Here is a 13160-nt window from a genome sequence, read left to right as displayed (position 1 = left end):
AGATCATGATCTTCAACACATCTTGAGTGGCCACCCATAGAGATCAATTTACCTTCGATGGGGCTTCGATATAGATTGTTGCACTACACATATGTGGGTGTTATCTTTTCAAGTCCAATCTTCATCGTGATGCGACCAACTATGAAGGCCCATTTGAGTAGAGGATATGCCACACCAACCAACTCAAGCATCAATGCTTCCATTCACATTTTCAGGATCCAAAAACTGACTCCCTCCTTTTTTACTCAATGGTCCATCCAACAAGGATGTAGGGTAGTCGCTTTTGGGGGACAAACTTATTGGTCCTACATAGAGAGACTTCAATCCACAAATATAGGACTAGCACTTACTGAGCTTTCAGTGAAACTCACTTTATATAGATCTCAGTGCTTACGGCTCATAGAGGCAAGTTCATCGAACCGTCGGGCTACATCTAGATCATGCACTGACGATCTTCATTGGTCAGTTTCGAGCATCTTCACATAGGTTACAAGTTGAGCTTGTTCGAGTATGGGGCATCCCACATGAGAGGTGGATCTATAGACTGAGACAAAGGACCAATATGCATTCAAATGCCCTAAGATCCGTGGATAGCACAACTGTCTATTGACTAGTAATTTTAGCCCACTCAAAGAGTTACTGGCACATCCAAATCAACGGTGTGTGGCTATTTTCATTTTTGAGGCCCAAGACATAGAGACCAAGTTCTACGAGCACAAAGGAGGGCACATGAGGGATTGGGTGAGTCCAGCTAGAGCATGAACACAATTTTTTTCTCTAGTGACACAAGACAAGCATAATAGGGACCAAACACAATAAAGAGCTAGAGGGCGAGGGCACGACTCGATAGACCCATCTTGGGTGGACACTCACATGAGGACCACAAACATATCCTCTCTCTTCGAGCTACTCTCGTGCGAGGATTTGAACACTCAATCTATACTAATTCGGGACTGAAGATCAATTGTGGATAGGGGGTGGAGAGAGAGAGAGAATTGGCTAGAGGGGGTAGCCTTGCTTGACCCTTATATCACTACTTATGACAGCTTCCTTTTCGAGCAAGACCCCTTTAACTTTCGCTTTACAGAGAGACAAAGAGAGAAGACAATTTGGTGGAACAACAATGTGACAATAAGGAAGAATGAGTGTGCTCTTTGCAAATCTTAAGAGAAATCTCATTTATAAGGCCTCTTCCATGCATCATATCCATCTATTCGACGCACACACATCAAGAAAACATTCCATCAAAATAAAAATATTGCATGTCATCCAATCACGGCCTAATATGTTGTTCTTGCTTTGCGACACTTGTTCACAATTAGTTCTTCATGTAGCAACATGCTCCTCATGGCCTCTTGCCATAGGCATATTCTTCAACTTTGATAACTTACTCATTCTCCTACATGTTTAGCCAAAAGTCTATCTTGCTAGAATTCTCCAAACTATACTTAACCAACCATGGCAACTTCTTCAATGTGAGTACATATCTTTTCTTCTACACATTTACCCAAAGTCTCAGTATCTTGCTGGAATTTGGCAAACTCTACTTCAACACTTGAGATGATGTCCTCGTTCTTTGACCATGTTGCCTTCATCATCTCCATGATGTTCAATTGTTAGAGCATGATTTGGTCTTAGATTTGAATGCCTTGCACAACTTTCCTTATGTTTCATGGTCAATGAATGCTCACGTCCATGTTGCCCTATTTGCATAATGATCACCACTTCTTTCAGGATTTAGGCTGCCTCTTAAAGTAATGAAGACAAGCATTCCTTTTTGGCAAAGATGAAGTCCCATGACTTAATGATGCAATGAATGGTTAGGTCTTATACCATGTGTCCCTTGCTAGCTTCAATGAATGCTCCCGCCCATGTTAACGATCACGCTTTGGCACACTCTATGAAACTCAACTGAGAGGTACTCACCTCCATTTTTAGCATGTAATTTAAAATCCTCTCACCGTCAAAGTCATGGGGGCTTGTAGATGCAATCTTTGCTGTTGGATCAAGTCTCCTTAAATCATGGAAAATGGTGGGCTCTATGAGCTGAGTGATGTGTCAAAAGCTTACCTACCCACCCGTCACATCATACCAAAGCACTTTCCTAAATGCTGACATGTCAAAATCTTCCTAGCGTACCCATCACATCAAACTTTTAATTGTTGATGTGTCAACTCTTCGCCCCATGACTGCGACGACCGGGAGAAGCCATGGGGAGGCCTTTCCCTCGAATGAAAGTGTGGAGGAGCTCCTCCCTTTCCCTCATATGAAAGTGCCGAGGGGCTCTTGGAATTATATGAAGTTAAGTAAGGTCGTACTGTATCGTTGAATCGAGCACCTACATTGCATAGATTGGGCATACAAGCGTTTCAATCTATTTTAATAGAAGTGTGTCTACACCCATTGGTTCGCGGGGGATTCAACGCAAATTCTGACGGAGATCAGATGGTCCTACATGTTCCTTCATCTCTAGAAGCTCGGATTGAGGCTCGTTCTCCAACGTTTTCACATACAAATTTATTACTCTTTGCATCCCTGGGATAGATTCTTACTTGTTCCAAGTCGCGGATATTGTGTACAAGATCCGAAGTTGTGTGAAGATGGGGAATTTCCCATTGATGCTGTGAAATGTAAATCATAGCATTCACCTATTTGGAAACAGTAGAGAGATACCATCTCCGAATGAGGCACCTTGCTAGAAATTTGAGCCGCTCTGCACTTTCATATGAGCGAAAGGCCAAGGCCCCGCCTCTCACGAAGAAATAGATAGACAGTCAATCATGTGGAATGACTCTATATTAAATGAGCATGGTAGATCACTAGGAGTGTCACATTATATGCTGTGGTCTAGATGGGAGAGGGGACCTACTTCCACAATAGGTATTTGCGGCTTTTAGGAAGCTTCCAGAGGATCAAATACTCTTATTAGTTGGCCACCTCAGAGGGATTGCAGTCAAGATGCACCAGATAGACGCATCCATACCAGCAGAGTGGATAGATACAGATGACATGCCGATCACGGAGTCCACTTGGTTGGGAGTTTTCACGGTCTGGGTATTCCTTTCCAAGTTATTGCCTTGTGGGATGCACATGAGGAGACCCTTGTCTTTGATGTTCAGTCGGGAGGCAGACTTCTTAGATCTTCAGATGATATTCTTTTGGAGATTGCCTTCCAGCTTGTTAGGATTACAGGTTACATGGAGTGGGGCACGGACTCACAGTGCTATCTTGATCTTGAGCCTGTTCTCCTGGCACTTGGGTCTTGGAGACTCTGGTTATATGGTGGTTTCCCCATTAGGTTCTTGCAATGGGACCAGGGAACTGGGAATGGATTGATGAAGGGCACCGAGAGAAGAGCATCCCCTTCTTTCGTTACATGGTCAAAAATGCCAAGAGATTTCAGCTTGTTAGCAGTAATTGGAGGCCCTCCAGAGCTCCTCATTGGGATAGTTTTCAAATTTGTGCAAAGATGCAGAAAAACTTTTGGAGGAGGCTCTGGAAATCCCTCAGGAATAGAAAGATCACTCTTTTCTTTAGGATTTCTATTCATGGAGGGATTGCAATGAACCTGTGGAGATCCAGGTTCGGGGTTGACCCTACTTGTCCTCGATGCCACACAGCAGTTGAGTCAGTTCAGCAGTACAAACACGCGAGGTCGATTTGGAAGGGTGTTGCTAGGATATTTAGCATATTTCATAGAGCACCCTTCTTCATGACTTGGGGATCAGTGACATGGTTATCTCTTACTGGTCCTTAGGTGTTTTTCGAGGGACATGACTTAGACTCAGCCTTCATTATACAATGACACTCTGTGGAGTCATGTTCCCTCCAAGATGTTCCCTTCACTCCTTTCAGAGCTACTCATGCCTCGGTAGACACATCATGGGAGATTCTAGCTAGCATTGCAGCTTGGAATATTTGGAGGGCCAAATGTACAAAGGCGATAGAGGGTTACCAGGTTCACCCTTCCCAGTCTATGGCCAGTATATGGACTGATACTATACACACACTGATGGCCATCTGGGCGAGCATGACTGGATCCTCCTGAGCAGCTACAGCTAGGAGAGATACTTTTTTCAAAGTTTGGAGAGGATCTCCTTTCTTATCTGAGTCTCCTTCCCACCTTGGATTTTTGTTAGCTCTTTTTGAGCTGGTTTTTTTTCTCATGCACGGCATGATGTATTCATGCATTAGAGCTTGCTCTTACAGTTTTCATTCATACTTAATGAAGTAATATTTTTGAAAAAAAAAAATCTGGATATTCCATATGAGTATCTACTTATACTTGAGGTACTCAATCACGATTTTGCAGCCCCAAAAAGGGGGCACCATTACCGTAGTTGGAAGACCGACTCAATCTTTTTGGGCTTCAACTTCATGGCCACGGATGAGTAGTAGTGCACTCCCATTCCCTTTTGAGAAATTAGACATTCATGATGATGGACAAGTGGCTAGGGCAGCAACAAGGGAAGGAACTGTGAATCACAATGGAGACACAACTACTTTCTGGTTAGGCCTTGACAAGAGAGGTTTGAGCCTAGTAGTGGTGGCAGTTTGCTTAAGGCCAGATGGGCATCTCAGACAGATGATCCATTGGGCGCTGAACTAGTGCACTAGAGCCGGTTGGGTGTGTAGGCCTCTTGGTTGATGCAGTGGGCGCTAAAGGTGGGCATTGAGCTAGTGATGCCTTTAGTATGCTGCTGCACAGACATGGACTACTCACTCTTGAAGTCTCCCTTGAAAACTTAAAATTGTATTGCCACACACATAGGAGGGCCTCGCTCACCCACCCTAATGAGTTGGACCTGAAGATGCAAGACATGGAATGGAAAGGAAAGTAGAAAAGCATGATTAGGCAAACATAAATAAATGAATGAATGCTAGAAAGAAATATACAACCAAAGAAAAGTACTTACATGACCAAGAAAGGATTGAGACTTGATTATGTGACATGAGAAAGTACAATGCCTTTATAGGATAGGCACACTCACACTCTAAGTGTCAAGTGTATATGGGATAGGTCTCATAGTGACTGTGGCACTCTAGGATATAAAGCAGTATAGTACTACTCTAGAACTCAATAAAAACACACTAAAAGTCACTCAAATTGACTCCATTTCCTAACACCCTCCCATGGAGGAAAGGTGAGCGACTATAGGTATGAAACCAAAGTCATGATAATGACGGTCATCAAAACTGTGCATGCCAGTCTAGAACTAGACATGGTTCCCACACAATCTCAGAGGCAAGTGAGCATGGCTCATAGGCTAGTGAGCATAACATAAAAATACTCATCTAGCATGGCTCAGAGGCTCATCATGTATGGATGCATGATCAACTCAGAGGTCTAGGAGACCAATGCTATCAAAGCCAAAACATATGGCTCCCACAGTACATCTCCTTTTGGCTCCAAAGACTAATGAGGAACAAGAAGCCACACACCAAAAATAGAAAAGAAATACATCATTTTAGGAGGACTATCCAAGGCAGAGTACCTTTATTGACTCAACACAAATTATTCATTTTTGGGAAACACCCCCAGGACAGAGTACCCGCACACATCATGCTCAAAAAGCAAATGAATCATCATCTCCATCATCCTCTAGATGTTGGAGACAGACATGTCAGATTTGAGCAGTGAGAGCATGATCCTGTGTCGGATTGTCATCTTCGTCTGCATCATCACTAGTGACGGATGCCACCCAACTCGCGTGATCCTTCGATTGTTGTTGGGAAAGCTTCTGGTAGCACCTATCCTCCGTATGACCAAGCTTGTTGCAATATGTGCACTTGAACGGTTTAAATGTCTTTCCTTGTGTTGGTGGAGGCGATGGCCTAGGACTCCATTTGCTGGTGGAGGCAAGAGCCTGTGTAGTATCCGATGAGTAGAATGGAGATTCTTTGTTGCGGCGATCCTTTTCAAGAAGAAGAGACACCATGTCTTCGAAGGTAGTCGATGCAATTCGAAGTACTTCAAGGGCATTCTCAAAGCGAGAGATCCCTTCCATACTCGTCATGAGGACAGCCATTTTGTCCTCGTCATCCGGGGGACACTTCAAGTTGGAGAGTTGTTGAACTAAAGATTGAATTTTTGCTATATGTGCACTCAAGGTATCGCACTCTTCCATTTTCAACTTATAAAATTGCATTTTCAAAAAAACCTTGGAGTTGGTGATTTTGTTACCAAATATATTCTCAAGGCGTGCCCAAATCTCCTTGGCCGTTGACTTGAAGTCGATGTGATGAATCAAAGAATCATCTAGGCAAAGCCCGATGATTGCAATGGCTCTCGAGTTGTGTTGCTTCCAAATCTTGCGTGTTGGAGACTCGTTGATGTAGCCATATTTTCATCATCTTCAATGGCATCCCAAACATTCTCCTTCATGAGAAGGAGTTGGACCTTCATTTGCCATGTGGGGAATCCTTCCCCCGTGAACTTGTCCACTAGCAAGGAACTTGCAGATAGTGAACCCATTATGAATATACAAGCTTGTGAATGGCGGGTAGCTCTATAGGACAGCTAGAAGAGCTCGAATGTTTGCTGCTATAGAACGGGCGATGGGCAGCTGATAGTAGACGAATGTTTGCTATAGAACGGGCGACAGGAAGCTGACAGTAGACGGAGTTGTTGCTGGTGTAATGGTGGGCAGAGAGGCGGCAGAATGGCGGGCAGATCAGACGGCAGAATGGCAGGCAGAACAGAGGAAATTGAGCGGGCTGAGCAGTGTGAAATGAAGCGAGCTGAGCAGTGTGGAATGGCGGGCAGAGAAGCAGCAGGATGGTGGGCAGAACAGAGGGGAATGAAGCAGGCTGAGCAGAGGAAATGGAGCAGCAGGAGCTTCAGTCATCACGAACTGAACAGTCACCTTCTTTGCTTGATGAAGCCATTGTTGTCGATTTGTTGGTGAGGCTCGGGTGGAGAAGGAGTTGAGCTCAAAGTGGAATAGAGAAAGCAGCCCTCCAAGGGGAATGAGGGAGAGAGGCTTCAATGTCCTCAACCTCTTACCTCTTGGAAGTTAGCCTAGCTCTAATACCATATGAAGATGCAAGATATGGAATGGAAAGGAAAGTAGAAAAGCATGATTAGGCAAACATAAAGAAATGAATGAATGCTAGAAAGAAATGTACAACCAAAGAAAAGTACTTACGTGACCAAGAAAGGATTGAGGCTTGATTATGTGACATGAGAAAGTACAATGCCTTTATAGGATAGGCACACTCACACTCTAAGTGTCAAGTGTATATGGAATAAGTCCCATAGTGATGGTAGGGTGGACAGTGGATATTCTCATGGTTCAAGAGCACATGTTTTTAGCACGTGGTGCCTTGTAGTGGACTGAGTGTGAAAATAATCGTCAAGCTAAGCATCTCTGCCACTGAAACTGAAGAGGAAGGCATCCCAAACTTCCCTCTCCAAAGAATGGATGCCACCATCTCTACCCCCTTTTTCATCTAAGGGTAACTCTACCATGTTGAAGTCTCCTCCTATGACCCATGAATCTGCAATGGTGGCCCAGGAGAGCAACTCCTTCAAAAACAGTACACGATCCCCTCTGTTATTGGGGGCGTTAAGGTTGAGGAGTCCAACCTTGCAACCCCCAATCAAGAGAAGAACCCACTGGTAAGATCACACCATGTCCGACAACCAAGGGGAGAAAAGAATACGAAACTGAAATACAAGTACTTCCCCTAGAACCAAAGGCAGGTCCAAAAGGTGTGCCCTGAAAGTAGCTTGCCTGACTTTGTACAATCACTAGCATCCAATTTGTGCTCTTGCAAGAGTAAAACATCAATAGAGCCACCAGTAACACCTGGATGAAGCTGATTCTGGATCAGCTATCTGCGGCGGCAATGAGGGATGCCACCAAGGCCCTGTATGTTCTAGCTAACAATCCTTCATCATCGAGAGGATGTATAATGGAACATCTTACCCAACCTAGTGGCGAAAACAAACCCCTCAACTCCTACTCAAAGAGTGAGGGATGAAACCAAGTGGCGGAAACTCACAGGAGAAAACACCTTGCCACCTGAAGAAGACGACGCCCTGTCAACAGGAATCCCAATCACTACCTCACCAAAAGAAGAGGGAACAAAGTCCTCCTCGAGGAAATCTACCAAGGCTGAAAAAGAGTTCCTGTAAATCAAGCCCAACACAGGGGTGAGAAGGATCCCTTCAAAGGGAAGTGGATCAACAAGGTACCCAACCCCCTTTCTTCTATCCAAGAGGGGAGCTGAAGGCTGCTTCTAAGAAGCCTGTGTCTAAAAAGCTACGGAGGCTCGTCCAACCAGAGAATGTGCATGGTCAGGGAGAGGGGCTACCACTGAGACAGGGAGAGGGACAACCAATGGGTCTGGAGGAGAAGCTGCAATTGGGGCTGCAACTGTAGCTGAAGCGTCCTGGACTGCGTGAGGTGCAACACTGGGAACACCAAAACGGGTGACTCCAAAGCTCCTCAGGAGGTGGAGTTGAGAACGGCGGTCTCCTGAAATGATGGTGGTGGAGGCTGCGTACGAAACAGAACCCAATGAAGCGCTGCGGGTGCCACTGGAGGACGTGAGGTACCAGAGGTAGGAGGCAGCAGCGGTACCGAAAGGGCACTTTGTCGAGGAGGAGCGCTCTATCGTGGAAGAGCAGTACCACCACCACCCTGCCAAGGACGAGGAGCTGTCCCACCCCCCTGTCAAGGTCGAAGGGGAGCTATTGTACCAGAAGGCTTTTTGGGCCTTTTCTTCTTCCTGGGGCAATCCCTGACGTATGCCCAAGGGTCCCACAGATCCTACATTGGTCCTGTCTACCTGCAACCTCCACTCTTTGCCAAAAGAAAGATCCATCCCAGCATTGAAGCAAGATGTGATCATCCGAAACGTTAGGGTCCTCCGTACGATCAAAGTGATCAAGCATTCAAGCTTTACATCCTTCTTGAGCTGCTGCAACTCGTCTTTTGAAAATGTGAGAGTTTTCGCGGCCATTGGAGGCAGAGTAAGATTGGCCGAGGCAGGATCCATCACCAATCGAGGTGAGAAGGCCAACTCGAATAGAAGAAAGCTGCGGGAAGAAGAAAGGTGAAGAGGGGCAACAAGAGGAGAGAGGAGAAGGGGTCAGAAGAAGAAGAAGAAGAATGTATTACCGTCCTCTGGGGGCCGAGAAACCGACCCATGGGACCCATGAAAATCACAATACAAGTGTCTCCCTTCTTTTATGGAAGGGGTAGGAAAACAACTATTCTGAAATACATTGAGTAATACAACATTCCCGATATTGAAGAATCTTGGCAATAAAATTGCCCAGAGTGGCTATATGGGTATGTGAAAGCAAGCTTGCGAGGGTGTCGTGTTCCTTTGTAATGTTGTTAAAGTCCCTCCTTATGCATGCATATCGTGGGCATGTAAGGAGGACATGTGCCTCTGTCTCTACTTGTTCTTGGTCACATAACTTGCAAAATCTTTGTTCCCTTGAGACATCTCCCCAAGCACCTTTCTCTACCTCCAAAGTGTGTGATCGGGTGCGGATGAGTGCAATACTTCTTCTTGCATTTGCAGGTATGGGTATAGTTATGTACTTTTGTGCATTATCTTCCTCCTTGGAGTAGGTGTCCCAATAGATGGGATTGATATGTGTACAATAGTACTCATACTTAGCCCTTTTCTCAGCTGATTGCCATTTTTGTTGCAATATTCCCAACAAAGCTTTATGAAATGCCTTCTCATCCATTTCCCCGGATGACATCTCAAGGTAGGATGTTACTCTCCATCTTTGGAACCATCTTTGAATGTCTTGCCACCAACCAGATGATAACATCTTGCTTTTGTTTGTCTTTTGAGGCCTTTTACTTGCTTCCCATGCTTTCATTGGTAATCTCTGCCACCCCATGTTCTTGACCTTCTTCACATATTTGAAAACCCTTCGTAGTGCTCTCAGTTCAATGGGCCTTGTACCAGTCTCAATAAGCATGATTGAGTACGGTGTAGTAATTTTGACTCCTAGATGCCGTCTTAGAAATGATTTCTGTATTTTTTCAATATCATTCCATTTTGATGCTGAGATGCTTCCTCCCCATACTTCTACTGCATATAGCACTGTTTGCACCACATATGCATCAAATAGAATCCGTTTGATGCTCCATCTCTTAGTGTCACTATTTCTGCAGTCATTTTCAAAATGATAATACTTTCCCCACCCAGCATCTATCCTTCTATGGACACAATCATTCCATCTATGATTTGCTGGCACATCTATTCCCAAGTATTTGAATGTGTTTACCCTCTCAATTTCCTGCTCATTGAACATAATACTTGGGGTGTTTGCAGGCTGCTTTGTTTTTACTATCATCATTTTAGTTTTGGTGGCATTTACCATGAGTCCACTCTCTGCACAGAGCTTGTGTAGAATGGGCATCATCCTCTGCATACTTTCTGCTGTGTATGAGAAAAAGACAACATCATCTGCATATAACAACAGTAGTACGGTGTATGCACATATTTCAGGGCCCTCTAGCTGCTGCTCTTGCATCATTTCTTTGGCCAACTCCTCCAATCTGTCAATACATAGTCCAAATAATGTTGGTGACAAAGGGCAACCCTGTTTAACCCCCATATTACTGTGGAATGTATTTGACAATCCGTTTCTGCCTTTGAGTTGGCAAGTTACCCTCTCATACAATCTGAAAACTGCTGTTTTTAAGTGGTTTGGCACTCTTAATTGGTCCATTCTTTCCCCCAACTTGTTTCTAGGCACTGTGTCAAATGCCTTCTTGAAATCTATGAAGCAACAATAGAGAGGCTTTCCTTGCAACCGGCTCTCTTCCATTAGAACCCGTAGTGTGACCAAGTGATCCACAGTGCTATGGTTTCTTCGAAAACCAGCTTGTCCGATGGCCCTCTTACCATTTAGTTCTGCCCATATACTAAGTTCTGTCTCAATGATTGTGCCAAAGAGCTTGGCCATGGTGGATCCCACCATGATGGTTCTATAATTGGAAAGCTGGTTACGATCTCCACCTTTATATATTGGTTTTATCCAATTTTCTTGCCACTCTGGGGGGAAGCCATTGGCAATTGCATCATTAAGCAAAGAGACTAGGCATATTCGTGTGTAGTCCCCTGTCCATTTTAGTAGCTCAGCCTTTATATGCAATGTATCATCTGCTTTTCCATTGGCCATTTTCTTCAAGCCCTCATTCACATCGTCCAAAGAGAAAATATGTGGGCTATTGTAGTGAGCTATGTCTGTGAATATAGGTAAGGCATGTGGATGGGTGTAAAGTTGCTTGGCATATTGGAGCATTTCCTCATCTGTGAAGTCTCCCATGATTTCTTTTGATCTCCCTTTAGTTTGTCTCCATGTTCCTCTCGGGTTCTTAGCAAAATCAATGGCATCTTGCCACTCTTTGTCTAACTGATATTTCCTCTTTTTTCTCCGAGTAAGTGCATGGAAGTGCTTTTCAGCCTCTTTACGTTGCAAGTCATTTGGCATCTGTTTAATTTTCAGCCTGACTTTTATGCATTCACCATCAAACCATTTGTTTTGTGGTAAACCCTTTGTGCTTACTCTCTTGATCTTTTTCTGTCCCATGACTGTATGTGCAGCTGAGAGTAAAGCCTGTTTCATTTCACTCCAGTTCAGCCTGCAAACATTCTTAATAAGAGCATCAGTGGTGTCAGCATACTCCTCCCTCTTGTCTATGTCCATCCGAAAAGACCAATTCTTTGCTGCCTGGGCTGTAGTTTCTGCCGAATGAGGTATGTGCATTTTGAGATAAAGGGGGGTATGATCTGATTCTGGATATTTTGGGCCAATTATATAATCATGTACCAAATGTACTGCATCTAGTGAAATTAAGGCGTAGTCTATCACACTTGACCCTCCACTAGCTGGGAAACATGTTGGAACTTTTGTATGTGGAAAGAGGCCTGATCCATTCAGCACTATCATATTAAGCCCATTCACTAGGCTTGTCAATGCCTCTCCATGTGCATTTACTTCCTTGTCCTCCGAGTATCTCTGCCACTTGGGGTCTATCTCAATTTCTTTATCTTTGTCATATTCATGTCCTGTAAGTGACTGAAACTGGGTGTCCCCAATGCGTGCATTCATGTCTCCTAGAAACAATACTCTCCCCTTGGAATTAAATTCCACCAAATCTGAGCATAAGTCTCCGTATGGATCTGATGCATCTCTATCATATCGTTGATAGTATGTTGACCCCGAGTGCGGTATGTAGCATCCAACTATGAAAATTGGTAGGGGCTCTGCTTTCACCATGATCCAGATGAATCGTTTGTAAGGGTCATCTTTGCATATGCTAATACTATCTTGTAAGTGTTCTTTGTATAAGCATGCAACTCCTCCTTGCCCTCTTGTACCAGTGTGTGTTTGGCATATCGAATGTATTATGTATCCATTGATTGGAGGTAGTCTATGCGTATCCCTCTCCCATGTCTCTGCAAGAAAGACTACATCTGCATCCTCAAGCACATCATTAAGCCCTGCTCCCTTCTGCCAGGGGAAACCTCTGCAGTTCCAAAACATTACTTTGAGTTCTTTCTGGGTCCCAGAGGAGGAAGTAGGTAGGGAGGAGGGAGGCAAGAAAAGAGAGGATGCAAGTTGAAGGGGTGGGGGAGAGGGTAGGAAGAGGGGAAGGGGGAGGGAAGAGAGGTGAGAAAGACCCGGGGGGGAGGGCAGGCTGAGGGGCGGGAGAAGGGGCAGGGTTAGAGGCAGGCTGAGGGCGGGGGAGGAGGGGGCTGGAGGGCGGGGGGAGGGGGGCAGGTAGGCAGGCTGAGGGAGGGAGGGGGTAGGGGAAGGGAGGGGCTGAGTGAGAGGGAGAGGGAGAGGGAGAGGAGAGGGCTGAGGCATAGAGAGGGGGAGGGAGCAGCGTGGAGAGCGAGAGGGAGCAACATTTGGCACGTGGACAATTGTGTGGGACTAATCCCATAATCAAATGTGTGTATTGAGGGGCCTTGGATATAAAGGCCTAATTTTTCCTCTCTCTCAGAGATGCTCTTTGCATAGCTAGGGGGCGGGCCTTGGGAACCCCCATACCCTCTGCGCGCTTACATTTTTTATGAGATACTGCATGATCAGTGAATCAGCCAAAAAGATGAAGTGCTTAGGCAACAGTAGGATCCGAATTTGCATATAACAAAGACATCCCCTGTTTCTC

At 44.9% G+C, this 13160-nt stretch overlaps 1 protein-coding gene across 1 annotated transcript in view; it reads right to left on the bottom strand.

Moving 5' to 3' along the window:
* Positions 1 to 12262, bottom strand: part of LOC147885702 (uncharacterized) — a 38613-nt gene extending 26351 nt beyond the window's left edge. Inside the window, exon 1 of the mRNA XM_087396196.1 lies at positions 10411 to 12262. Coding sequence (XP_087252322.1) covers positions 10411 to 12262 — 1852 coding nt within the window. The remainder of the gene's footprint in view (positions 1 to 10410) is intronic.
* Positions 12263 to 13160: the final 898 nt, after the last annotated feature.

The sequence above is a fragment of the Dipteris shenzhenensis genome, chromosome 25, assembly GCF_047967505.1.
Source record: "Dipteris shenzhenensis isolate YYH24624 ecotype China chromosome 25, Dip_SZ_1.0, whole genome shotgun sequence".
NCBI classification, from domain to species: domain Eukaryota; kingdom Viridiplantae; phylum Streptophyta; class Polypodiopsida; order Gleicheniales; family Dipteridaceae; genus Dipteris; species Dipteris shenzhenensis.
This window is presented reverse-complemented; position numbering and strand designations above follow the sequence as displayed.